The 23,845-nt window shown below is 38.7% G+C and overlaps 7 protein-coding genes across 8 annotated transcripts in view; 4 read left to right on the plus strand and 3 right to left on the minus strand.

Moving 5' to 3' along the window:
- The first annotated feature begins 814 nt into the window (after positions 1 to 814).
- LOC100639957 (15-hydroxyprostaglandin dehydrogenase [NAD(+)]-like) lies at positions 815 to 1,759 on the plus strand. Its single transcript, XM_020001940.1, has 6 exons — positions 815 to 946; positions 992 to 1,102; positions 1,162 to 1,249; positions 1,313 to 1,389; positions 1,439 to 1,572; positions 1,627 to 1,759. Exons 1-6 carry the CDS (start codon positions 815 to 817, stop codon positions 1,757 to 1,759), a joined length of 675 nt encoding a protein of 224 aa, XP_019857499.1.
- LOC100639580 (15-hydroxyprostaglandin dehydrogenase [NAD(+)]-like) lies at positions 1,628 to 4,472 on the plus strand. Its single transcript, XM_020001949.1, has 7 exons — positions 1,628 to 1,999; positions 2,066 to 2,185; positions 2,279 to 2,389; positions 2,439 to 2,526; positions 2,586 to 2,665; positions 4,049 to 4,176; positions 4,221 to 4,472. The coding sequence occupies exons 1-7, from the start codon at positions 1,910 to 1,912 to the stop codon at positions 4,357 to 4,359; spliced, it is 756 nt and encodes a 251-aa protein (XP_019857508.1). The 5' UTR covers positions 1,628 to 1,909; the 3' UTR covers positions 4,360 to 4,472.
- Positions 4,473 to 4,537: 65 nt separating this feature from the next.
- On the plus strand, positions 4,538 to 14,209 carry LOC109585810 (uncharacterized). 2 transcript variants are annotated; one of them, XM_020001947.1, is made up of 34 exons: positions 4,538 to 4,685; positions 4,736 to 4,976; positions 5,031 to 5,145; positions 5,197 to 5,244; positions 5,612 to 5,669; positions 5,723 to 5,774; positions 5,834 to 5,886; positions 5,975 to 6,106; positions 6,232 to 6,750; positions 6,862 to 6,942; positions 6,987 to 7,141; positions 7,208 to 7,322; positions 7,376 to 7,419; positions 7,525 to 7,633; positions 7,684 to 7,789; positions 7,897 to 8,006; positions 8,065 to 8,163; positions 8,215 to 8,288; positions 8,334 to 8,427; positions 8,711 to 8,802; positions 8,857 to 8,962; positions 9,027 to 9,266; positions 9,346 to 10,452; positions 10,498 to 10,596; positions 10,647 to 10,722; positions 10,838 to 10,905; positions 10,991 to 11,129; positions 11,207 to 11,329; positions 11,530 to 11,675; positions 11,771 to 11,956; positions 12,744 to 12,824; positions 12,910 to 12,975; positions 13,029 to 13,109; positions 13,164 to 14,209. In XM_020001947.1, the coding sequence occupies exons 1-34, from the start codon at positions 4,683 to 4,685 to the stop codon at positions 13,974 to 13,976; spliced, it is 5,631 nt and encodes a 1,876-aa protein (XP_019857506.1). In that variant the 5' UTR covers positions 4,538 to 4,682; the 3' UTR covers positions 13,977 to 14,209. The 2 variants fall into 2 exon arrangements, with proteins under 2 accessions (XP_019857506.1, XP_019857507.1); XM_020001948.1 differs by having other exon boundaries at positions 5,034 to 5,145.
- Positions 14,092 to 16,389, minus strand: LOC100640085 (mitoferrin-1-like). The gene is made up of 6 exons (XM_003389668.3): positions 16,214 to 16,389; positions 15,910 to 16,081; positions 15,674 to 15,791; positions 15,006 to 15,222; positions 14,899 to 14,955; positions 14,092 to 14,767 (listed from the first exon to the last, which is right to left on the minus strand). The coding sequence occupies exons 2-6, from the start codon at positions 16,032 to 16,034 to the stop codon at positions 14,232 to 14,234; spliced, it is 1,053 nt and encodes a 350-aa protein (XP_003389716.2). The 5' UTR covers positions 16,035 to 16,081; positions 16,214 to 16,389; the 3' UTR covers positions 14,092 to 14,231.
- Positions 16,390 to 16,467: 78 nt separating this feature from the next.
- On the plus strand, positions 16,468 to 22,258 carry LOC100640211 (DNA-directed RNA polymerase II subunit RPB2). The gene is made up of 22 exons (XM_003389669.3): positions 16,468 to 16,578; positions 16,639 to 16,711; positions 16,823 to 16,967; positions 17,033 to 17,145; positions 17,191 to 17,734; positions 17,791 to 18,107; positions 18,274 to 18,337; positions 18,395 to 18,661; positions 18,712 to 18,851; positions 19,009 to 19,120; positions 19,173 to 19,327; positions 19,372 to 19,532; positions 19,654 to 19,863; positions 19,917 to 20,013; positions 20,080 to 20,174; positions 20,225 to 20,346; positions 20,390 to 20,470; positions 20,528 to 20,665; positions 21,122 to 21,229; positions 21,277 to 21,390; positions 21,467 to 21,627; positions 21,717 to 22,258. The coding sequence occupies exons 1-22, from the start codon at positions 16,560 to 16,562 to the stop codon at positions 22,006 to 22,008; spliced, it is 3,528 nt and encodes a 1,175-aa protein (XP_003389717.1). The 5' UTR covers positions 16,468 to 16,559; the 3' UTR covers positions 22,009 to 22,258.
- A 644-nt stretch (positions 22,259 to 22,902) lies between these two features.
- LOC109585808 (uncharacterized) lies at positions 22,903 to 23,836 on the minus strand. The gene is made up of 2 exons (XM_020001943.1): positions 23,545 to 23,836; positions 22,903 to 23,469 (listed from the first exon to the last, which is right to left on the minus strand). The coding sequence occupies exons 1-2, from the start codon at positions 23,779 to 23,781 to the stop codon at positions 23,296 to 23,298; spliced, it is 411 nt and encodes a 136-aa protein (XP_019857502.1). The 5' UTR covers positions 23,782 to 23,836; the 3' UTR covers positions 22,903 to 23,295.
- LOC109585805 (coiled-coil domain-containing protein 136-like) overlaps positions 23,796 to 23,845 on the minus strand; it is a 7,310-nt gene continuing 7,260 nt past the window's right edge. The window contains exon 27 of the mRNA XM_020001941.1: positions 23,796 to 23,817. Coding sequence (XP_019857500.1) covers positions 23,796 to 23,817 — 22 coding nt within the window. The remainder of the gene's footprint in view (positions 23,818 to 23,845) is intronic.

Genomic DNA, 23,845 nt, shown 5'->3' on the forward strand with positions numbered 1-23,845 from the left:
ACACATCTTTTTTGTCCTGCTTATTCAGCAGCAAAAAGTGGAATCATTGCATTCACTAAAGCAATGAAGGTTTGTCTCTTTTTTAAACAAAAAAAGATACAACTTTTTCATTTCCATTTTAGAATAATTTAGAGCTCAGGGGTATTAAAATTAGAATAAACTCCATTTGTCCTGCTGGTGTTGAAACTCCATTGGTTTTAGAAGCAGCAAAATTGTTTTATTCAATGCCTCAGCCAATAATAGATGCGGTTACAGCATCAAGCTCTACCGAAGTAATGAAGTTAGTACATCTTTGTTAGACTGTAAACATGACTGGCATTGTTTATAGGCCTGAGTTCATTGCTGAAGGTATAATGGAGCTAATTACTGATGCTAGTAAAAATGGTGCAATTCTTATGGTAGAGCCAGACAAAGGATTCACATATGTGGAGGAATAAGAAGAAGAACACTGAACAGAAATGAATTGCAAATTCTATTTTAGCTAGTCTAATATAAGATTAAGATTTTCTTTGCATTAGATACTTTCTTTTCACACCACAAAAGGTCAATCGTGCTTGAAGTATAATGGCAAAATTATTATTTTTATTGTAAAAAGGAAAGTCTTTGTATTAATGTTAATTGCAAGCTACTCCCATAAAAGGGAGTGTTTAAAGATTGGAGTAGACACCTCTCCTGAGGCTTCTGATGTTGTCAGGTCGTGTTGCTCTTGTTACAACTTACAGGAGCTGCTGGCGGTATTGGACTAGCTACCAGCCGCCTCCTTCTTCAATCAGGAGCAAAGGTATTCAACAGGGACACGGATTAATGTTAATTCATGCATATAATACAGGTTGGTGCTGTTGATAAATCTTCTGGTCTGAAATCAATTTGTAATGCTTTGGGAGAAGAATTTGGCACAAGTAACATAGCCTGCCTCCCTTGTGATGTATCTGATGATGATGCTTTGGTAACGTGTAGATAAAGTAGTCTAATGTGAGATTGTCACTTTTAGAAAAATGTTTTTAAAGAGACAAGTCGGCAGTTTGGCTCACTAGATATAGTAATAAATAATGCAGGAATAGCTGATGAGAGGTATTGGAAGAAGCAAATAAAAGTTAATCTGGTAAGTATTGCTTTTTATATGATTTTTTCATTATTGTCTGGTTGTTGAAACTTAAATAGCAATCCGTCATCAATGGAACATATTATGCAATGGAGCTAATGTCACCTGATAAAGGAGGAGTGATAGTTAATGTATCATCAATGGCTGGTTAGTTAAGCTGAGACATGATAAAGGTATTTTGATGTCCTTCATTGCATCCTGTGATGATAGGCTTACACCCAGTGAGTACTGGCCCTGTATATTCAGCAGTGAAGCATGGAGTTGTTGCTTTTACTAGAGCAATGAAAGTCAGTCTGAATGATCTTCAGTATTGTGTTATTTTAATTTCATTTATAGGAAAATGTAGCAGAAAAGGGCATTCGTATCAATTGCATTTGCCCTTACTTTGTAGACACTACAATGGGTAGAGCTGGTTTAAAGGCCCTACCTGAAGCAGAAGCAAACGAAGTGCTTAAAAATGGAATATTAAAGTTAGAGTAGCATAGCCTGATTCCTGATTCTTGTGAACCGTGTTGTCTTTGTAGACCTGAGTTCATTGCTAAAGGTATAATGGATCTAATAACTGATACTAGTAGAAATGGTGCTATCCTCAGAGCTAACCCGTGGCAAGGACTTATGTATCAGAGATACAAGGAAGACATGAAATCAAAACTTTAATTATTAATTTTTATTAATTTTTAAATGAAAATTGTTGTTATTGTAACAATTAGATTTAATGAGGTGTGACTATCAGTCTGTCATCATAGATAAAGGTGCATGAGGTAAAGCAGAAGTCTAAAGTACGGTAAAAGCTCTAGCAAGTTTGCAATGTTGTCAGAACAAAGTGCTGTAGTGACTGGAGGTGCCCAAGGCATTGGATTAGCCACTAGCCGTCTTTTGCTTCAATCAGGGGCAAAGGTAAGTGACAATCAAGTGTTTCAATATACCTAGATTTATACAATTTATATTTCTTGTTTTTTCAAGGTGGCAATATTTGATCTGTCTAAAGACAAGTTATCCACTACTTGTGATGAATTGAAAAGAGAGTTTGGAACTGATCGGGTTCTCTCTTTTCACTGTGATGTCACTGACGAAGAGCAAGTTGTAAGAGACAAAATCCTTTTAATAGCACAACTTAACAATCCATGAAAAAAGCGAAAACTTGAGGCTACAAAATAAACGTAATCTGTATTACAGGTAAAGGGATTTGCTCTAACTAAAGAAACCTTTGGATCAGTGGATATACTAGTAAATAATGCTGGCATAACCAGCCCAAAGGAATGGAAGAAAACCCTTCTTATTAACCTAGTGAGTGGATCTTTGTATGAAGGTTATAATAATGTGACTTCATTTAAAGCATGCTCCTATGTTTGCTTCTTATACTGCTATGGAGTACATGAAAGGATCCAGCAAGGCAGTGATTGTTAATGTTGCTTCAATGGCAGGTAGATATATATAGTTTATATTATTATGGTTAGTGTTTGAAATCTTATTATTATCATAGGCTTTTGTGCCATACCTGGTAATGAGTCATATTCTGCTTCTAAGTCTGGTCTGATTGCCTTCACACGATCAATGGCTCAGGTATTGTACTATATAGTATGGCAAGGAGAGAATGTGTCATTATTTATTAAGAAATTCAGATGCATGTACTTATGCTGTGTAACAAGTTTGAGGTGATTCAGACTTCAATTTTTAAAGTTACGGCCATTTTAAGAAAACATCAAAATTCTGAAAAATACCCAAGGCTATAGCCCAAGCCCATGGTTTTTTCCAAAAAATAGGTAAAAAAATTACCCCAAATTTTATTACATTTTCTGATACATATTGACGTCCTTATGCTGTGTAGCAAGTTTGAAGTGATTCCGACTTCAATTTTTAAAGTTATGGCTATTTTAAGAAAACGTCAAAATTCTAAAAAATACCCAAGGCTATAGCCCATGGTTTTTTCCAAAAAATGGATAAAAAATTACTCCAAATTTTTATTACATTTTCTGATACATATTGACGTCCTTATGCTGTGTAGCAAGTTTGAGCTGATTCCGACTTCAATTTTTCAAGTTATGGCTATTTTAAGAAAACGTCAAAATTCTGATAAATACCCAAGGCCGTTTTTTCCAAAAAATGGGTAAAAAAATTACCCTAAATTTTATTACATTTTCTGATACATATTGATGTCCTTATGCTGTGTAGCAAGTTTGAAGTGATTCCAACTTCAATTTTTCAAGTTATGGCTATTTTAAGAAAACGTCAAAATTCTAAAAAATACCCAAGGCTATAGCCCATGGTTTTTTCCAAAAAATGGGTAAAAAATTACTCCAAATTTTTATTACATTTTCTGATACATATTGACGTCCTTATGCTGTGTAGCAAGTTTGAGCTGATTCCGACTTCAATTTTTCAAGTTACGGCCATTTTAAGAAAACCTCAAAATTCTGAAAATTACCCAAGGCTATAGCCCATGGTTTTTTCCAAAAAATGGATAAAAAATTACCCCAAATTTTTATTACATTTTCTGATACATATTGACGTCCTTATGCTGTATAGAAAGTTTGAGCTGATTCCGACTTCAATTTTTCAAGTTACGGCTATTTTAAGAAAACATCAAATTTCTGAAAAATACCCAAGCCTATAATAGCCCATGGTTTTTTCCAAAAAATGGGTAAAAAATCACCCCAAATTTTTATTACATTTTCTGATACATATTGATGTACTTATGCTGTGTAGCAAGTTTGAGGTGATTCCGACTTCAATTTTTCAAGTTATGGCTATTTTAAGAAAACGGCAAAATTCTGAAAATTACCCAAGGCTATAGCCCATGGTTTTTTCCAAAAAATGGCTCCAAAATCAACCCAAATTTTTATTACATTTTCTGATACATAATGATGTCCTTATGCTGTGTAGCAAGTTTGAGGTGATTCCAACAAATATATTTTTAGTTATGAGCATTTTATTATTTTATATTAGTCAACTGAGGGAATTCGGTTTAACTGCATATGTCCATCCTACACTGATACTCCACTTCTTGGTGAACCGGGCAAAGAGCTTGATTCAACTCTATCATTTATAATTGAGAAGCAAGGAGGACTCCTCAAGTATATAATGCTTCGTTGATTGCAGATATTTATAATTATTTTAGGCCAGAGCAAGTTAGCGAAGGGATCGTCAGGTTGATTACTGATGCTAGTCTAAATGGGCAGGTGTTAAAGTTGACTCCAAGGAAAGGGTTCCATTTTGAGAAGTACGACAGTTTTATGGAGTCTCTTGAAAAGTTATAATTAACTAATCCGCTCAAGTGACAGTTACATGAAATCTATTTGTATTGTTCTGTATTTATAATGCCACAATTTGCCTTGTTTTGTAGTGAATTTTTGCTCTTAATTTTAAAGTATTTTTAATAATCCGAGTGGGAGGCTGGGTGCGGTCATTTAGGAGGTGTGGCTGATTGATAAAAACATGGCGAAAAATCGTCTTTGTAAATTGTCATGTGATCTTATATTGTTTTAATATTCATTACGTGATAGTTTCGGACTAGAACTTTTACTGGACGCCATTTATACAGTCTTGGAGAGTAAGAGAGACCCGTAGCCAAGGGAAAGTTATGGTAAGGAACTAAATTCCTCACAATCCACTGTCACTTCTTCTCTACATTAGGCTACTGTGGCAACAGAGTCAATTAAGAGGGTCAATTTCCAATCAAATAGACAAGTGCACACAGACATCAGTTCCTCCTCTTTTCCTCGTCCTTCCACTCACGAGAACAGCATTGAGAATGTGGTTGAAGATTACACTGACAATGTGACCCTCTATCCATTGAAGCGACTCATTCAAGAGCTAACGGCACAAGAGAAGCAGCTGTGGGATAGAACAATGGGCATACACCTTCCTGTTGAGGGTAGGCAGTGGCTTTATGTCGAGTTAGTTTTATTATTTTCCTTCTCTCCTCCAGAAGGTACTTCTCAGTTATGTCCGGACGAGGAGTTATTATCAGTGGGTGGGGTCAGCATGTTTGGTCACGGCAGTCAAGCTGGCATTGTCGAGCCGTCAATGACGTATTTGATCAGGTGACTGTCACATGATACCCTCGGTACTTGTAATATTGTTGATTGTTTTAGATATGGACAGCTAACATCAAATATTCATCGATACTTCAGGAAATTAGAGTAAGAGGGAGGGAGGGAGAGAGAGGGGGAGGGGGGAGAGAGAGAGAGAGAGAGAGCAAAAATAAGAGAGAGTGAGTGATAGTGTATGTATACATAGCACTATTACTACTATTACTATTACTATTGATAAAACAATGAGTTGTGTAGTATTGTTAATGAATACTGCATATTTGTATCACTGTGTATATATATATATATTGGAAAATTTACACTTTATTTCACTTATTCCACAATTTTTTGCTCAAAAATTGAAATGGTGAGATTTTCCAACTATCAGGTTTACAGCTATAAGTTGCTAATCGGGAATTATTTATTTGAAAAATAACTTTCTGTAAACCTCACTGTGTTCACAATGTTATGCTGTTAGGAAGGAACATGCTTGTCTTCATCTCAGTGGACGGAGAGCTAATTTTGAAAACTTAAGAGTGAGCAGAAAAGAGAGAGAGAATTATTTATATTTATTTTTTATTATAATTAGCTTCCTCATGGTCGTGCTAGCTCCCGTGGCACTCCTGTACCACAAAATGATGGTAATAGTCTCAGAGAGAGAGAGAGAAGTGAGTTTTTTTGATATTATTTTTTTGTTTAGATGATGCTCCAGTTAACCACAGCAGGAGAAAGGTTCATAGCTTAAAAGATGAAGTACGTACAGCATGTACATCCCAGTACTCTCTAGTATATTATAGTATATTATCAGTATATTTCAGTATATTCCTTTTGTATATTCCAGGAGCTGGTCGTGTACAGATGTGCTATAATGTGTGCTCAGTTTCCGATGCTGAGTGCTCCTGGTCCTCCTGATGATCGATCTCCTTCTCCTCCTCTCCCTCCTCCTCTACTCTCTCACACTGCCCCATCAGAAGTTAGCCATCTTTATATTGTACTTATATATGTAACTGCTACGTAACTATACTAATATGTACATTTACATGTAACTGCTGTCAAACTATACTAAGTTACTAATATAATATGTACATGTTTTTATAGAGTTCTATTGGTTTGGGAACTCTGATCAAACCAAAACCGGTCAGACTAGTTTCCCAGCCCTCAGGGAGCGGTGCCAGCGTTGACAGTAAAACCACTGACCCTCCATCTGATTCAAGCAGTAGGCCGGACTCTAATCCTTACCTCCAAGAGGCGGAGCCTATTGCCACGGCAACGAACAAACCAAACGGACCTTGTTCCTTTGAATCTCCTCGGTCCTTTATCCCCATCAGTGGGAGAAAAGGGACCCTCCCCAATCACCGAGTTAAACCCAGGAGACGATCATACTCCTTCAGTGATAGTGAAGATGAAAACGATGAGCTGAACGATGGGGCATTAAATAGAGATAGTATATCTGCGTATTGTGATCCTCTGGGACAGAGGGACCACCCCTTCCCTCCGATGGTTAACAGGGACATGCTCTGCTCTCTCGTGAGGAGAGCCTTCAATCAAACGGAGGAACAGCAAGTTCAGTACGAGCAGATACTGAGACACGAATACTCAAGGAAGAGCAAAGGAGAGGTGAGAGAGAAATAGAATTGATGTTTGTAGTTTTTTTACTGCCAGCTGTGTGTGTTTACTGTTAAACGTTATTATATTATTAGTTTATTATACTTACATGTATTTGTATAGATATTAGCCCGTGAGTTGGTTACACAGCTGCAGGTGCTCGAGAAGAACGCTCATCCTTTCTACAGGCCAAGGAACTTTGTGGTAAGGCAGAAGGGAAGAGATTAAATTATTATTTTCATTTTAAGACACGTAATGGGTATGATATATGGCTCCAAGGGGAGAAGCAGAGGATCAAGCAGCAGCTGGACAAGTTCTGGCACTTTAACCTGCCATCAATGTCTCAGGAGCCAAGACCTGACTATCACAAGGCTTATGCAACTCTACTGGAGAAAATAATATGGTGAGTATTCTTTATTATTTATTTACTTATTTATTTATTTGTTTGTTTGTTTGTTTGTTTGTTTAGTTGTGAAAGCAGGACGTCACGTCGTGAGCCAGTTCATGGCGGTAGGACTCCTTCATCACAGCTTTCAGACACTGCACAAAGACTGCTGACTGAGTTTGGACTGAGATATGGAATTGTAATCTCCTCTACATCTCTCCCTCTTCCTTTATATTATCTTTTCTCTTTTAGGGTGAACTGTATCAAAGGATTGTGTATCTTGATTATTTAGCAAAGTAAATATATTATTATCAATAATTATTAGCAACCATTTGGTTGACAAGTCAACCTTGTAGTAATGAGTGATATTCCATTCCCATGTTTCCATACTTTCATTCCAGACACTTTGATTACGAGATATGGTACATTTCGCACTGCACTGATGAGCTGAGGGCAATACGTAACCTCATACCCAGGAACAGGACTAAAATGACAGCAACTAGGAGAGAGGTGTGGTCACCACACCCACCAATTAATAGAAATTAATTATCATCATATAGATGGAGCTGTTACGGGGTATAGTCCATCACTTACATGGTCAGACGGATAACTCACTCACTAGAATTGATAGACTCTTCCTCGAGTCTGAACCACAAATTGGAGTGGGTGGGTACCTCATTAATTAAACACGGACCATGCCCATTAATTAATTATTGACCACACCCATTAGACTATTAATTTATTATTGACTCCGCCCATTAATTTTATTGTAGCTGCTCTCATAAATTTGTTGAAAGAAGTTTTAGAAGCCGAACAGTCTCTCTCCTTGTTTGGCGGACAGAGAATAAGACCAATTGAAGACTGGCTCAAGAAATATTTAAAAGTATTTAGATGCCATTTTGTACATGTTTCCTATTACATGTTTTTTTCTCTTTTTATAGGACGGTTTTGTGTTGAGGTACGAGAGAAGAAAAGAAATAATTTCAGACGAGATTTTGTCGGCAAGGAATTTGACTGGTTTCCCCCTCACGCCCATTCTTGTACGTGTTACTAAAAATAGCCTGTAGCATGTGACATGTTACTATAAATAGATCAATGCTCTATTGCAAGAGATAAAAGACGAAGTCAAATATTACAGGGACAATTATCAGAATGTCTTTAGACCGTAAGTAATGGCCTCCTAGTGTCTCTTGATTCATTTCTTCTCTAGTTATTTTAATATTGTCCCGTATGCTAAAATGGAGTTTTATAGATTAACCTGCGCTGATGCTTGTCAACTCTGTGGTAGATTAGTACATGATCCTGTGAGTGTATCATATAATGTATACGTGTATGTTATGTCTGCATGTGTACGTGTACATCTACGTTTATATGTTCTTATGTTGTGTTCCAAGTTTGAGCTGATTTTGATTGAAATTGGATTTTTTTACGAATTTTTTAAGTTGCTCCAAAAATCCGGCCAAAGTCCCTGTACTATATAGTACAGGGTATTTTGACAAAATGGCTAGGGTAGAAGCCCCCATATTTATAGATTGCTGTGTGTTCATTATCACATAGTTTTTATTATTGATTCATGTACATGTATAGATCTCAAGACAGAGACTCAATCTAGAGATGCTTGGTCTCTTATATCGGCTGGACAAATGTGACAACGAATGGTCCAATGACATACCCACAGAGTAAGACACTATCCCCAAAACCTGTTTTCATAACCTGTTTATACGACCATGCAGTATGCAACAGTGGAGGAACGACTTTGTTCACCTTGCTTTGATCTGGATGGATGTGTTTACCAAACAGGTTAAGACGTGGGTGCTATCTGCCATCAAAGAGGACCAGGTAGAAAAAACTAAAAATTACAGTAAATAATTTTTCTTTCTCTCCCCCTCTCTCTCTCATCCAGTGGACTGTACTGACATTTGCTGCCATTCCTACTTACTCCTCCTCCCCTAGTCTACCTTCAGTTGATGATCATGGGGCCCTTCTTCCTCATCATCATCATCCCACTCATTATAGTGTCAGTCCGTTTTCTTCTATCATCTCTCCCTCCATTATGTTGCAGACTCCACTCACTCCTCATTCCCAAAGTGCCTTCACTGCTGTACAGCCTCTTAAGAGCTACAGAGAAGTACTCTCACCAATGGTAAGGAGAAGAGAGAGAGATATAGTATATAGTACTTATTTGTATTTTCCTTCTCCCTCCCTCTCTCTCTCTTTTACAGTCAGAGGTCAGTGGGGCAGTCTCTGATCTCACTTCATCCCATTCTTCATTTGAAAACATCTCCATTGAAATAATCCAACAACAGCAGCAGCAGCAACAAGGCAGAGAACAAAATGGTGTTGCATCAAAAACACCAAAAAAGAAAGGAAAATCTAGCAGCAGTCAAAACCAGTCTTATCTAAAATTCGGAAAAGCCGTTCCTCACTCAGGAGGAGACTCCACCAGTAGTTCCTCTGACACTCCTAAACTGACCAATCACATTACAGCTTGGGAGGACCAGGAGAGAGGGGATGTCCCCCCGTTGGTTCCTCCTGAGAGAGATGAAGATAACCTTACACCCCATGTGTCACCAGTGACTGTCAATAACAATGGAGACATTAGTACCACAGAAGAAGAAGAGGAGGAGGAGGAAGTGAAGATTAAACCATTTACTGGTCTAGTTCCGAGCACCAGTGACCCTCATATCACCGCTGCTGATCCACGTGTTGTTGAGAATGGATTCAATTCATCCGAATCAGAGACTCCGCCCCTTTCCTCACTTTATAGACGATCTATATCATACAACCCTCAAGGTCATTGGGCTGGTAGAGGAGGAGGAGGAGGAGGAGGAGGGGGAGAGGTGAAGAAAGAGACAAAGCTCAAGTCAAAGTCGTTTGACACGATTCCAAAACCGGTTAATAAACTCCCAAGTCACCCTCCTCCTATATCAGTCCTACATGTAAATCATAAGATGACCGAACCAACCAGATCACTACCACCTGCTAGTGGAGTAGCTCCAACAAACAGCGCTACTTCAGTCAGTACTGATCAGTCTCAATCTCCTTCTCTTAATGGACCCTCTCCCTCTCTCTCCACCACAAGTGCTGTCTTTTACACCTTCCCTGTGTCAAATGCTCCCATTGACCTATTCACGATATTCATTAGACTCGGCTCCTTTATCGGTAACCTAATGGAGGTCCTAACTCCAAAGGTACGCCAGGGTCTTAAGATGGGTCTCAATGAGACTGCTGAACTACCGAGTGAAGTGAATCAGATCCGAAGGTTTTTAACTGATATCAGGCAGCAGTCGGAGAACATGAGGGTAGAATTCCTTAAGAAGATACACAAGGTTTGTTCACCTCAGTATATCTCTGTATATTCTTGTATATTACAGATAATGGTTAGTAATTTGAAACTTTACGCTGATAATTTATTGTGCATGGATCTCTGCTACTTACCTCAAGGGGAAGCGAAAAATCTGTTCGGAGAGGAAGTGGGTGTGGTCAATTAATTAATTAATTAATATTACATGATATCCAATAGATGATTCATCATTTGCAAAGACGTAACGAGACTGAAGAGATTTGGGGTTGTCGCCATATTGTTGAAGCTAATCATGGTAACTATGCACATGTACAACAGTTATTAACACAATAATTATTGATGTGATGATTTCAAATGAATTACACGTGACACTCCCATCATGTTTTTATTGTATCTCTCTCTCCTTTTAGGGCTTCATCCTAATGGCCTTCCTTGCATTAAAAAAACTCAACCATTCTTTGATAGTATCACACGAGATGTGAGTGAACTACATAATCAAATAGTATGACCTAATCTCTCTCTGTCTCTCTGTCTCTCTGTCTCTCTCTCTCTCCCTCCTGTAGATGTGTATTAGGATCAATAACATTCATTTAATAATTAAAACATTTTCGTCTTTGGAGTCTCACATTTATACACTAATGGTATCTCCTTCAAACCACGCCCCCTTTGGCCATAACCTCTCTAGTGAACCTAGTGGCTCTGGTACATTAAACATTAATAACTACATGTATATTATTATTATTATTATTTATTTATTTATTTATTAATTTTATTGCTAGTTGGTAGTTTGGATGTTCAGGGAGGGAACAAGCCACAGATGAAGACAAGTCGTCCATTCCCTCATCGTTATCGACCAGAGCCTAAGAGAGGAGGAAATATTGAACTACTGCCACAGGACAACGGTAAGTTAATATCATATACAGTTACAATATTTACTTTCTTTCCCCCCCTCTCTCTCTCTCCCTTCCCCTCTCTCTCTCTCCCTTCCCCTCTCTCTCTCCCTTCCCCTCTCTCTCTCCCTTCCCCTCTCTCTCTCCCCCCCTCTCTCTCCCATCTCCCCCTCTTTCTCTCTCCCTCCCCCCTCTCTCTCTTTCTCCTCCAGGCTCTGATAACACTTCTGGTTCAATTGGCCTTACTCCTGTAATGCAAAGAAGGTCTGAGACTGGTTTCAATTCAACCGAGGCCCAACAGTTGATTGAATATTTAGAGAAGGCACTGAAACACCAGCTCCAAATGATGTGTCTCAGAGTAAATTAACCTAACCACAGGATGCCCTACACTCATCTTCACTCTTTCTTCCTCCTTCTATTCCTACTCTATTTCCTTCTTTTTTCTTTCTTCAGATGAACAAGTTTTTCAAGCCTGCCCTCACCCTTCTCCTTGACCTAAAGCTAGGTGACTGCCCCATTAATAGGAGATTAAATTCACTAGTCGAGTTTCTAACGAGACACATGAGGGCTCTTTCTAAGCACCTTTATCCTAAATGCTACAGTTCACTCATTGACCTACTCTGGCAGACTATCCTCCAGGTTAATGACAGCAATACACCTACATGCATGTACATTTTATACATTGTACATGTACATGTATTGAAAAATGAATATTGTACCTGTATTGTAATGTTTACTTTGTTTTTAGTGTTTTCGTTAGCAATTTTAGGCTCAATATCTCATGCATGTTATTAGATAGAGCACTATAGCATCTTAAAAGCTATAATTCGGTTTTTGACTTTAAAAATTCATAAAAAATTCAATTGTGATCGGAATCAGCTAAAACTTGATGTATAACATAAGGACATGTATGTGTATCAGGAAAAATTATTAAAATGAAGAATTTTTTTCTAGCCATTTTTGGCAAAATTTAGCCAAAATCCCTGTACTATAGTACAGGGATTTTGACCCGATTTTTGAGCAACTTTAAAAATTCATAAAAAATCCAATTTTGATCGGAATCAGCTCAAACTTAAAATACAACATAAGAACATGTATATGCATCAGAAAATGTAATAAAAATTAAGAATTTTCTCCTAGTCATTTTTGGCAAAATTTGGCCAACGACACTGTACTATAGTACAGGGACTTTGGCCTGATTTTTGAGCAACTTTAAAAATTTGTAAAAAATCTAAATTTAATCGGAATTAGCTCAAACTTGCTACACAACATAAGAACATGTATATGCATCAGAAAATGTAATAAAAACTGAGAATTCTCTCCTAGTCATTTTTGGTGAAATTTGGCCAACGACACTGTACTATAGTACAGGGTCGTTGGAGCAGCTTGTACATGGAAGTCTTATAATACAGTATTTGTATTTTAGGATATTGAGGAGGAAGCATTGAAGTTAAGAAATGAGAGAACATCAATATATAGAGCACAACTTCTCCTCCAAACAGTTACTGTAAGAAAAGAAGACATTCTTACATGTGCACTATGTACATCTATTTTTCCCTCACCCTCCCCCCCCCCCTCTCTCTCTCTCTTAGCATCTTATCAAAGTGGTTCATGATAAAGGACAGGGTCTTTCTCTGGATACATTAACTACATCAACAGTCAGTGTTTCAGTATTATTAAACAACAGCTGGTACTCTCCCTCCTTTTATAGGAATATCTGCTAGCATTGATTGATGTCTATTTAAGACCTACCAGTCGACTTATTAAAACATTTGAAAGACTAACAGGACCAGTAAGAGCACAATGACACTCCATTAATTCTCCCTCTCTCTTTCCCTCTCTTTAGCAATTCACTCAGGCAGGAGCTCACATACAGCTGGACCAATCCCCAGTCCCTCTCTCTCCCTCTCTCCTCCATCAGCTCAGCACTCGTCTCCACAATATAAGGAAGTGTTTCAGAGGTGATGACTTTGTTCGTGAATTGATAAAACTGGGAAATGAAAGAATAAGACATGCTTCAGTTGATCATAGCAATCCTGACTCAGCCTCTAATGGTGCTCCGGTCTCTTTCACTGTCACTTCAGCGACACAACTTGGACAGTATTTGCTAGACGAAGGCATTTTAATATGTTTGCTTAATTACACCGAGGAGCGAACCACGCCCCTTGAGTCATCAAGCAACGAGAGAATGAATGCTATTAACACGTCGCGTCATGTTGGGGTGGAGCCCGAGCTTTCACATCAACGAACTAGTCCTGAGGTACGAGCTCCTTCAAACCAATCCTATGGATACTCATCACCTTCACCGACTCCGCCCCTTCCACACCCACCGCAATTCATGAATGGATTCGACTGTTGGTACAAGTTTACTGATTTGGAGGATTCATTTGAGGGGGTTTTCTTCCACGGGGGTCAAATTTTATCGACCTGCATCAGAACCCCTTCCTCTAATAACAAGAGGCGTGGTCCTGAAACTGCTGAGCTGTCACCTTTTGACGAGGCCAGACTAGGTACCTTACACTTGATTCTTGACGTCTTGCAGCAGAGATCCCGAAAAGACACTCAGGCTAAAACATTTTTATTAAAACCAAACGCGATACTTTGCTCTCAAGAAAGAGGAGGCAATGATGTTCCTCCACACAAAATATTTAGAATCTGATCGACTGTGACCACTCCCACTTATGGTGATGTGTTTGTGTTGTGGAAATAATTATAATTATGCTGTTAATGAATAATTATATTGAATGATTGTTACTCGTTATTATTTTTAATAATATTATTATGATACATTTTAAAATTAAAAAAAAGGAAGAGAGAGTCGTTCAGCAAAAAGAGCTAGTATATAAGTAACAATAATTATTAGTAGTTAATATCAGAGAAGAAGAGTGAAAAGAAAATGATTCAACATAACAAACTACCGTGAAGTGTGATCAGAGGGTGTGGTCTCTACAAACTCCGCCTCTTTTAGTCCTAGCCCATATTTAAACAGTTCATATACAGACCAGCACAAAGCAGTGGATGGCATTTGATACACTACTCTAGCGGACAACCCTCTGAAATACCCCTTGAATCCCTTCAGCTGGTATATCTTTAATAACGTGTTGAGCATCCCGTAAATCTTCTTGTCACTAGCCAGTATCTTCTTTTGTTCTCTGGTGTTTAGTAAAGTCCTAGCTACATCAAGAGGAGTAGTAAAGGCAGCTGCAATCGCTCCAGCACCTGCCCCTGATATCATGTGGGAGAGAGGGTCGTACGAACGCGTTGGGTTGAATTTCTCTTGTAAATACTCATAGCTAACGAAATGAAGAACTTGGAAAGGAATGTTCATGGTTAGCTGAGTGGTGTAGCTCCTATAAAAAGCGCCCGGTCCTTCCTGACGGAGTATTGTGGCCCCGCAATGAATGATGCCCTTATATGGCGCGTTGTACATCTGCAGCCTCTGCTTGATAACTATAATGGATGGAGGATGAGATGTACATGAAACAATGGATACATAAAGGACACAATGGATGAATGATGCATATGTACATTGTACACAAACAGATACAGTAAAGTAAAGATACAATGAATGTGTGCAATACCTTCAATGGGGTTCATGCAACCATCATGAAGTAGGGTTGCTACCACAGCAGCTCCGCCTATTAATAAAAGTTAATTAAAAGCTCTGATTACTTAAAACCACACCCACCTTGAGACATGATGTTATTGTGATGTCTAGAGAGCCACCTCTTGCTGTATTCGTATGTCGAGAAATACAAAGCATGAGCTGGGCCAGCGCCTGTAGCAACGACCGTTATACCACGGAAAAGGGCACTGGGGCGCTCCGTCTTTATAATAGTTTTAAAGGCTCCGTATAAATTATTATAATTAGCTTTTGGGTTAGGTACTAAAGTCATCATTCTAGTCTAGAGGGGGAGAAGGAGACAAAGAGAGAAATGTGAAGCAGTTAATTTTCAAATACTGTCTGCTTTGAAGCTAATTTCCATTAGTTTGAACGATCAAGTGCTAACCAATTACTGGAGCAACAAGGGCTGACAAGAGTATGATCAGAAATGAGGTTTAATTTTATTATCAAAATGTAATTAGATAATGAACATAATGTGTAATGTTGATACTACGCCAGTGATAACCATAAATCAATGTATCCTTATGATAGCATACTGTATGGTATAGTAAAACTGTAAGGGTGCCTATAGTATACATCATTACTAATGAAATGAATGTCAACATTGTCAGCCACAAGAACATGCTTATCTCTCTCTCTCTCTCTCTCTCTCTCTCTCTCTCTCTCTCTCTCTCTCTCTCTCTCTCTCTCTCTCTCTCTCCTCTCCCCCCCTCTCTCTCTCTCTTGCTTACCTTAACACAGTCAACTGGATACATCACACAGTGTTCAGTCACTCCAGCTGCTCCTCCTGCTAAAAGATGCGCCCACAACTTATCAGTAGGTAAACTCTCATAGTCTACCTCTCCCATACTACAAAATGAGAGGAACACAGAAGCATATGAATAATAATAATGAAATACATTTATATAAATAGTGTATAATAATAATTGTATAATAGTTATAATATAAATAATTAGAAGGGCACTACCTCTCAGTGTTATTAGATGCTTGGTGTCTCTCCCTCTTGGCAGGAGTTGAAGATGACGATATGCTATCAATATGAGGTGAAGTCTGATCAGTTACTGATTGCTCAACTGAAGCAGGATATTCCATAGCATAAAATAAACTGAGAGAGAGACGGAAAAGGGAGGGAGATTGGACTAAAGGGGAGAGAGAGATGGTAAATACACAGACTATCTTCTTCTCTACGATACGATACGATACTAGTGTAAATATAACGGGCATGCAGACACATGCATGAAGGGCCAATGATAGTTCCAATTAACGCTCACCTCTTTTCTAGCTTCTTTCAGAAGGCTACTGCTTTAGTAAGCAAAAGGAAAGAATCCTTTAGTGCTGCTTGTGTCTGCAATATCCTCTCTGGTCTACTGAAATGAAGAAAAAGAGAGAAAAGGCTTTAAGTTATGTAAGCACATTAGGGCATGACTGAAGGTGGTGGGTGTGGCTCAGTTATGGGCGTGGTTTGTTTAATTGACTATGAATAATTAATGATGCATTTGTGGGCGGGTTTTATGATAAAAATGGCTGCCGTCCACGTTTCTTTTCTCTGAGCTGTCTTCTCTCTTCTTTTGTCTCTTTTCTTCTTTTTAAAGTTATTAGTGTAGCCTTCTAGTAAGTATGGACGAGACAGATGGAGGTAGGGCATGGAAACTGTTCTACTTTGAAATATTTTAAACTTTTTTTTCAAAATTCTCAGGAGCCTATTATGATGATGAAGATGACGAGATATCTCCTGATCTATGGCAGGAAGCTTGTTGGATTGTCATCAGGTGAAATATTAATTTATCCATTGCATACATACATATACATCTATGATGTATCTGCATGTACAGTGTACATGTAAAATGATTGTTGGGTTTAACGATTTCGGTTTTTTTTAGTTCTTATTTTGATGAGAAGGGGCTGGTGAGGCAGCAGTTGGACTCGTTTGACGAGTTCATTCAAATGTCTGTCCAAAGGATTGTTGAAGACACGCCTCCTCTTGAACTCCAGGCCGAAGCTCAATATGATGACAGCGACACACCTGTAAGAATTAATAATTATAGATTTCATGTTATACATGCTTTCATTACTTTTAATTTTATTTTTAGCCGAAATACTCCTTGAAGTTTGAGCAGATTTACCTTTCCAAGCCCACCCACTGGGAAAAAGACGGCAAAGCAGTTTACCTCATGCCGAACGAAGCAAGACTAAGAAACTTAACGTAAGCACACACCCACTTTATAATTAGCCACACTCACTTTATTAGGTACTCCGCCCCACTTTATGTTGACGTCAAGAAGACTATCATATATGAAGATGAAGATTCTAAGGAGGATCCTCACCCGAAAACCTTCATTGGGAAGATACCAATAATGCTTCGTTCAACTTACTGCCTCTTGAGTCAGCTGACTGATCGAGACTTGAACGAACTGAATGAGTGCCCCCTTGACCCCGGGGGGTATTTTATAATAAATGGGTCCGAGAAAGTCTTAATCGCTCAAGAGAAGATGGCTACCAATACGGTGCACGTATTCTCAAAAAAAGAATCCAAATACGCCCACACAGCTGAGATAAGGTCCTATATAGAGAACTCTAGTCGTCCTGTTAGTACCCTATGGGTCAGTCAGCTCTCCAGGGGAGGGACGGGCGTTAAAAAGAGTGCTATCGGTCAGAAGATTGTAGCCACGCTCCCTTACATCAAGCAGGAGATACCCATCATGATAGTGTTTCGTGCTCTGGGGTTTGTGTCCGATAGAGATATCCTGGAGCATATTATTTATGACTTTACTGACATTGAAATGATGGAGATGGTGAGAAATAGATTATTAGTATATAAATTAATGTCATACTGTTTCTATTGTACCAGCTCAAGCCTTCATTGGATGAAGCTTTTGTCATTCAGGAGCAAAACGTAGCATTAAACTTTATAGGAGTGAGGGGAGCTAAGCCTGGTGTCACTAGGGAAAAACGTATTAAATATGCTAAAGACATACTCCAGAAAGAGCTCCTCCCTCATGTGGGCGTGTCTAGTTTCTGTGAGACTCGGAAAGCGTATTTTCTTGGGTACATGGTCCATCGACTGCTCCAGGCAGCACTGGGTAGGAGGGAACTGGACGATAGGGATCACTATGGAAACAAGAGACTGGATCTTGCTGGGCCTTTGCTGGCCTTCCTCTTTAGAGGGTAAGAGAGAGAGAGAGTGAGGAGGAAGATGGAGCAATATTATAAATGAATAGTACATATGTATATGTATGTGTTTTATTTATATAAACATGTACTGTAGGTAGAGTAGTGTTTACAGTTTACATTATACATACATGTATATGTGGTATATTTTGTTTATTGGCAGGTTGTTTCGTAACCTAACAAAGGAAGTTAGACTCTATGCCCAAAAGTTTATTGACAAAGGACGGGTAAGTAATAAACAATAAATAAAGAAACAAAAAATATTTATTATTACCTTTTTTCAGGATTTTAATTTAGAGTTGGCAATTAAGACAAAGACTATTACCGACGGTCTCCGTTATTCTCTAGCCACTGGTAACTGGGGCGATCAGAAGAAAGCCCATCAAACAAGAGCTGGAGTATCACAAGTGCTGAACAGGCTGACCTTTGCCTCCACTTTGTCTCACCTGAGACGTCTCAACTCTCCAATCGGTCGCGACGGGAAACTGGCTCGTCCTCGTCAGCTCCACAACACTCACTGGGGGATGATATGTCCTGCAGAGACACCCGAGGTTAGTGGGCGGGGCTAATAGGTTGTTTCTAATTAAAGTGCACCTCGTAGGGACATGCTGTTGGTCTGGTAAAGAACTTGGCCCTCATGGGGTACATCAGCGTAGGGTCTCAACCAGCTCCAATATTAGAGTTCTTGGAGGAATGGTCTATGGAGAACCTTGAGGAGATCACACCATCTGTCATTGCAAAGTAAAGGCCGGGAGTCTGATTAGTATTTAACTGTCCTGTTAACTTGTGGTCAGCTTTGGCTTAAACTTTCTATGGGGATTAGTGCAATTTATATGTACATGTACATGTGTATCATCAGCTGGGAAAATAGGATTTTATTACTTGCTGTATTTTATAGCTCAACAAAGATATTTGTCAATGGGAATTGGGTTGGCATTCACAGAGAGCCTGAGCACCTCATGACCACACTGAGAAGACTGAGAAGACAAATGGACATTATTGTATCAGAGGTACTACAGAGAGAAGACATTATGTACATGAACTTGTATACATGTGTGTTAGGTGTCTATGGTACGGGATATTAGGGAGAGAGAAATAAGAATATTCACTGATGCCGGTAGGATATGTCGTCCGCTTCTCATCGTTGAGAATCAGAAACTGCTCCTCAAGAAGCATCACATTCAGATGCTCAAGGAGAGAGAGTACAATAACGCTAGGTGGGCGTGTCCTAGTGGGTGTGGTTAATTAATTATTTTATTAGTTGGCAGGATTTGGTAGCTGGGGGTGTGGTCGAATATATCGACTGTCTTGAGGAGGAGACTGTCATGATTGCAATGACTCCTGACGACCTCTCAACTGAAGGAGGAGCCTCTTATTGTTCCACTTATACTCACTGTGAGATACACCCAGCCATGATACTAGGTAGGGGAGAGAGAAAGAGAGAGAGAGGAGAACTTTAATTGTTACATGTAATATGTGTCTCTACTGCAGTAAATGTATTCCCGTACATGTTCTTGTTGTATCTTCTCTCTCTCTCAATTAGGTGTGTGTGCTAGTATTATCCCATTCCCTGATCACAATCAGTCTCCTCGTAATACCTACCAGTCTGCTATGGGTAAACAGGCCATGGGCGTGTACATCACCAACTACCACGTGCGTATGGATACCCTCGCCCACGTACTTTATTACCCACAAAAACCTCTTGTAACGACCCGTTCCATGGAATACCTTAGATTCAGAGAACTGCCAGCAGGTAACCATAAGCAGAATGACCGTTGACCTTTATGACCTTTGACCTTTCCATAGGTATTAATGCTATAGTGGCAATAGCCTCATATACTGGATACAACCAGGAGGACTCTGTCATTATGAACGCTTCTGCTATTGACAGAGGATTGTTCAGGTATGTTCTAATTATCGAGACGTCTCTATTTATAAGGTCCGGAAATTATTTCTTTCTCTTACCCAGGTCTGTTTTCTATCGCTCATATAAAGATGAAGAATCAAAGAGAGGATTTGATCAGGAAGAGGTTTTTGAAAAACCTACAAGAGATACTTGTGCAGGTGAGCTAAACTCTAATTAAAACCCATTTTCTAATTAATGCCCACTCCAGGTATGCGTAATGCAGCATATGACAAGTTAGATGAGGATGGTATAATAGCCCCTGGTCTTAGGGTCAGTGGGAATGATGCTATTATTGGTAAGACTATATCCCTCCCTGAAAACGATGACGAGGTGAGCCCCTCCAATTAGACTAGTTAATTAATGTAAGTCCTAGCTTGAGGGAGCTCCTAAGAGGTATCAGAAACGAGACGCTAGCACTTTCCTGAGAGCCTCAGAAACCGGAATTATTGACCAAGTGAGATGGTGTACCTTTACGTAGCCATTTTATAACATGTATATGTATATCCCTCAGGTAATGCTCTCGTTGAATCAAGATGGTTACAAGTTCTGTAAGATAAGGGTACGCTCAGTTAGGGTCCCTCAAATCGGTGACAAGTTTGCTAGTCGTCACGGACAAAAGGGAACGTGTGGAATCACTTACAGACAAGAGGTACCTCACCCACCCTCTCTTAATGGCCGACCCTCATCCTCTCTTAATGGCCGACCTCCCATACCTCTATGAACACTGTATAGTACTGGTATTCTGATGTTGGCCTATATTAACAGTGTAGCTTAGTCTGTCCTCACTGATCATGTGACATGTCATGTGACATGAAGTGCTGGGATTATAACAGCTACTGACATTAATAGTTTCTATGCATGAGTATTGTATCCATGTACAAATGTAGCTGGAGACGTTAATTTTTTGCATTTTTTGATGCATATATGTGTCCTTGTATTGCATATGACTTTTGAGCTGAAGTAAATTTCCCCATAAGACACATCCAATGTACATGTACATGACTACATGTACATGTGGGTTAAGTTGTATTCTAAATCTCTAATCACAATGGGTATACATCTACATGTTCAATGGTATTGCGAATTCATGTGTACATCTCTTTAGGACATGCCGTTCACGTGTGAGGGTTTATCTCCTGATGTCATCATTAATCCTCATGCCATTCCTTCTCGTATGACAATCGGTCATTTGATCGAGTGTCTTCAGGGAAAGGTAAGTTGTATCATGTGATGGTCACATGACTCTCACATGACTTGTAGGTATCTGCTAATAAAGGTGAGATTGGTGACGCCACTCCATTTAACGACGCAGTGAACGTTCAAAAGATATCAGAGCTCCTTAATGAGTACAATTATCATTTAAGAGGAAACGAGGTACATCAAATTTTTGTCTTTAAAAATTTTGGCTTTCATTAAAATTTTTATGGCCTTCCATGTCAATTTTTGTTAGGTACTTTACAATGGTCACACAGGTCGTAAACTGAATACTCAAGTCTTCCTTGGTCCTACGTATTACCAGAGACTCAAGCACATGGTGGATGATAAAATCCACTCGAGAGCACGAGGACCCGTGCAAATATTAACAAGACAACCTATGGAGGGACGATCAAGGTAAGAGATGAGAGATTAATAATAATAATGATAATAATAATATGAGAGATTAATATAATAATAAATTAATAATATTTCTTCTCTTTTAGGGACGGTGGTCTTAGGTTTGGTGAAATGGAACGGGATTGTCAAATAGCTCACGGAGCTGCTCAGTTCCTCCACGAAAGGCTCTACACTGTCTCTGATGCGTACAAGATCCACCTCTGCAATCTCTGTGGTCTCATCGCCATTGCCAACCTTCAGACCAACTCCTTTGAGTGTAGAGGCTGCAAGAACAAGACCCAGATATCACAGATTGAGATACCCTACGCTTGCAAGCTTCTCTTCCAAGAGCTCATGTCAATGTCTATTGCCCCAAGGATTATGACTGCCTCTTCTTAGGATGGAAGGGGATTATATTTGCAATTTTTCATTCGTTTTTCTTCAATAACATTTTCCACCACACCACTACTACAGTGCAACAATTATGTGCAGCACATAAAGCATGAATTCTCTCTTCTTTTCTCTTGAGCAGTATAGCTCCACTTACTTTTACTGCTACTAATCTTTGTCATACTTTACACTTTATAAATTAATGTCAGAATAATACCACTGAGTTACTTTCAACTGTCTACATATTTTGGCAATTGTATTTAGTAGAAGAAGCAGTGACAGAGGGAGGGAGAGCCAAGCATAGACCATTGAGGTTAAATTAAGGCAAAGCAGATGACATAGTGATTGTGGTCATTATTATATAAGTACAGACTCAACTACTAAAATGATAGAGATTGAGTCACTCAATCTCTATCATTTTAGTAGTTGCTGCAAGTTGTGAAATGTGGCATAACTTGGATTGTTCATTTATGGTATGTTGATACTTGTTTACCCATTAGAACATGCTGCAGTTTGTATGGATATTCATGATACTGATGAGACAATACAGTAGCTATGTAGACTGAAGCAATAAGCCACACATGATGCAGTACAGCTAGACAGTTGAAGCATGTTCAGCCATTATTAGTCTTTATTAGCAGTTGCTTTTGAGCTGAATTGGCAGTCATGATAAGGCTACAAGTGCTAGTCAATAATACTGGTGGCTAAATAAACAATATCAAAGGAAATAATAATTTTATAACAACAGTAATCATATCTTTAATATTCTTTCCCAGCAAGAGTACATAAAAGTTTATTGTGGCTATACAAGGAATGAGCTCATCATTTTCCCAATCAATGAGTTTAATTTGCTTAGCAACCCAGTGCAGGTTTGCTGTTGTGTGATTTTGATAAGATAATATCTTTTCTTTAAGTAAACAATTTGTGAAGTTTTTTTTGAGATTAAAAGTGATAAGAGAGAGAGAGAGGAGGAATAAATACAAAACTAAAAGTATAATCCAATACATCAACAAGAAATTAAAAAAAAGAAAAAGAGGAAAGAAAATATATAATTATAATTTTTACATGATATTTTATGGTGTATAGCAATAAATGTATAACAAGAATAAATAATAGTAATAATATTATTAAAAATTGCTCTTCGTTACATGATAGTGTATGCATATATATGTATGTATGTGAATGGACTTAGTATGTATGTGTGTCATTGTGTCACTGTATGGATGCAATGTATGTATTGTTAGGTGTTTGTCTCAGAGTGTGTGATAATTAATATGTTCATGATTCTCTCTCTCACTAGCTTCCTTTCAAGACTAGATGTATGGTACATTCGTTTGCTATGCCGGGAACATTCTCAACAAGACGTTGACTCTCCTCCAACTGCTGGTTATCTAATACCAGTCGCATCATCTCTGGCCTGATACCACATTCCTCCTCTATTAGCAACTTGAGACCCATTATACTGACCTCCTGGAGAGGGAAAGAGAGAGGGGAAAAGAGATAGAAAGGAGATTTTATAAATACATCTTTATAATGTCTTGTTACCTGTGGATTTGAGAATTTGATATCAAACGTTCTACCGGTTAGTGTTTTGACATACAGTACCCAGTCTCTGCAGATCTCTCCTCTCTTCTCCACTCTCTCCATAAACAAGTTGACAATCTTTGTTGAATGCTCAGACGAATCATCCTTCAGTATGTCTTCAAATATTTCCCCAAGTGGTCTTGTGTCATCAACAATATCTTTTCTTTTGTGTCGGAGTGTTACTTGTCTTCCCTCCATATTCGGTATCCGTCCTAGTAACTGTTCCACAGTATACTATGGGAAAGAAAGAAACAGACATACA

This window comes from Amphimedon queenslandica, unplaced genomic scaffold, assembly GCF_000090795.2.
Source record: "Amphimedon queenslandica unplaced genomic scaffold, v1.1 AMPQUscaffold_13007, whole genome shotgun sequence".
NCBI lineage: Eukaryota > Metazoa > Porifera > Demospongiae > Haplosclerida > Niphatidae > Amphimedon > Amphimedon queenslandica.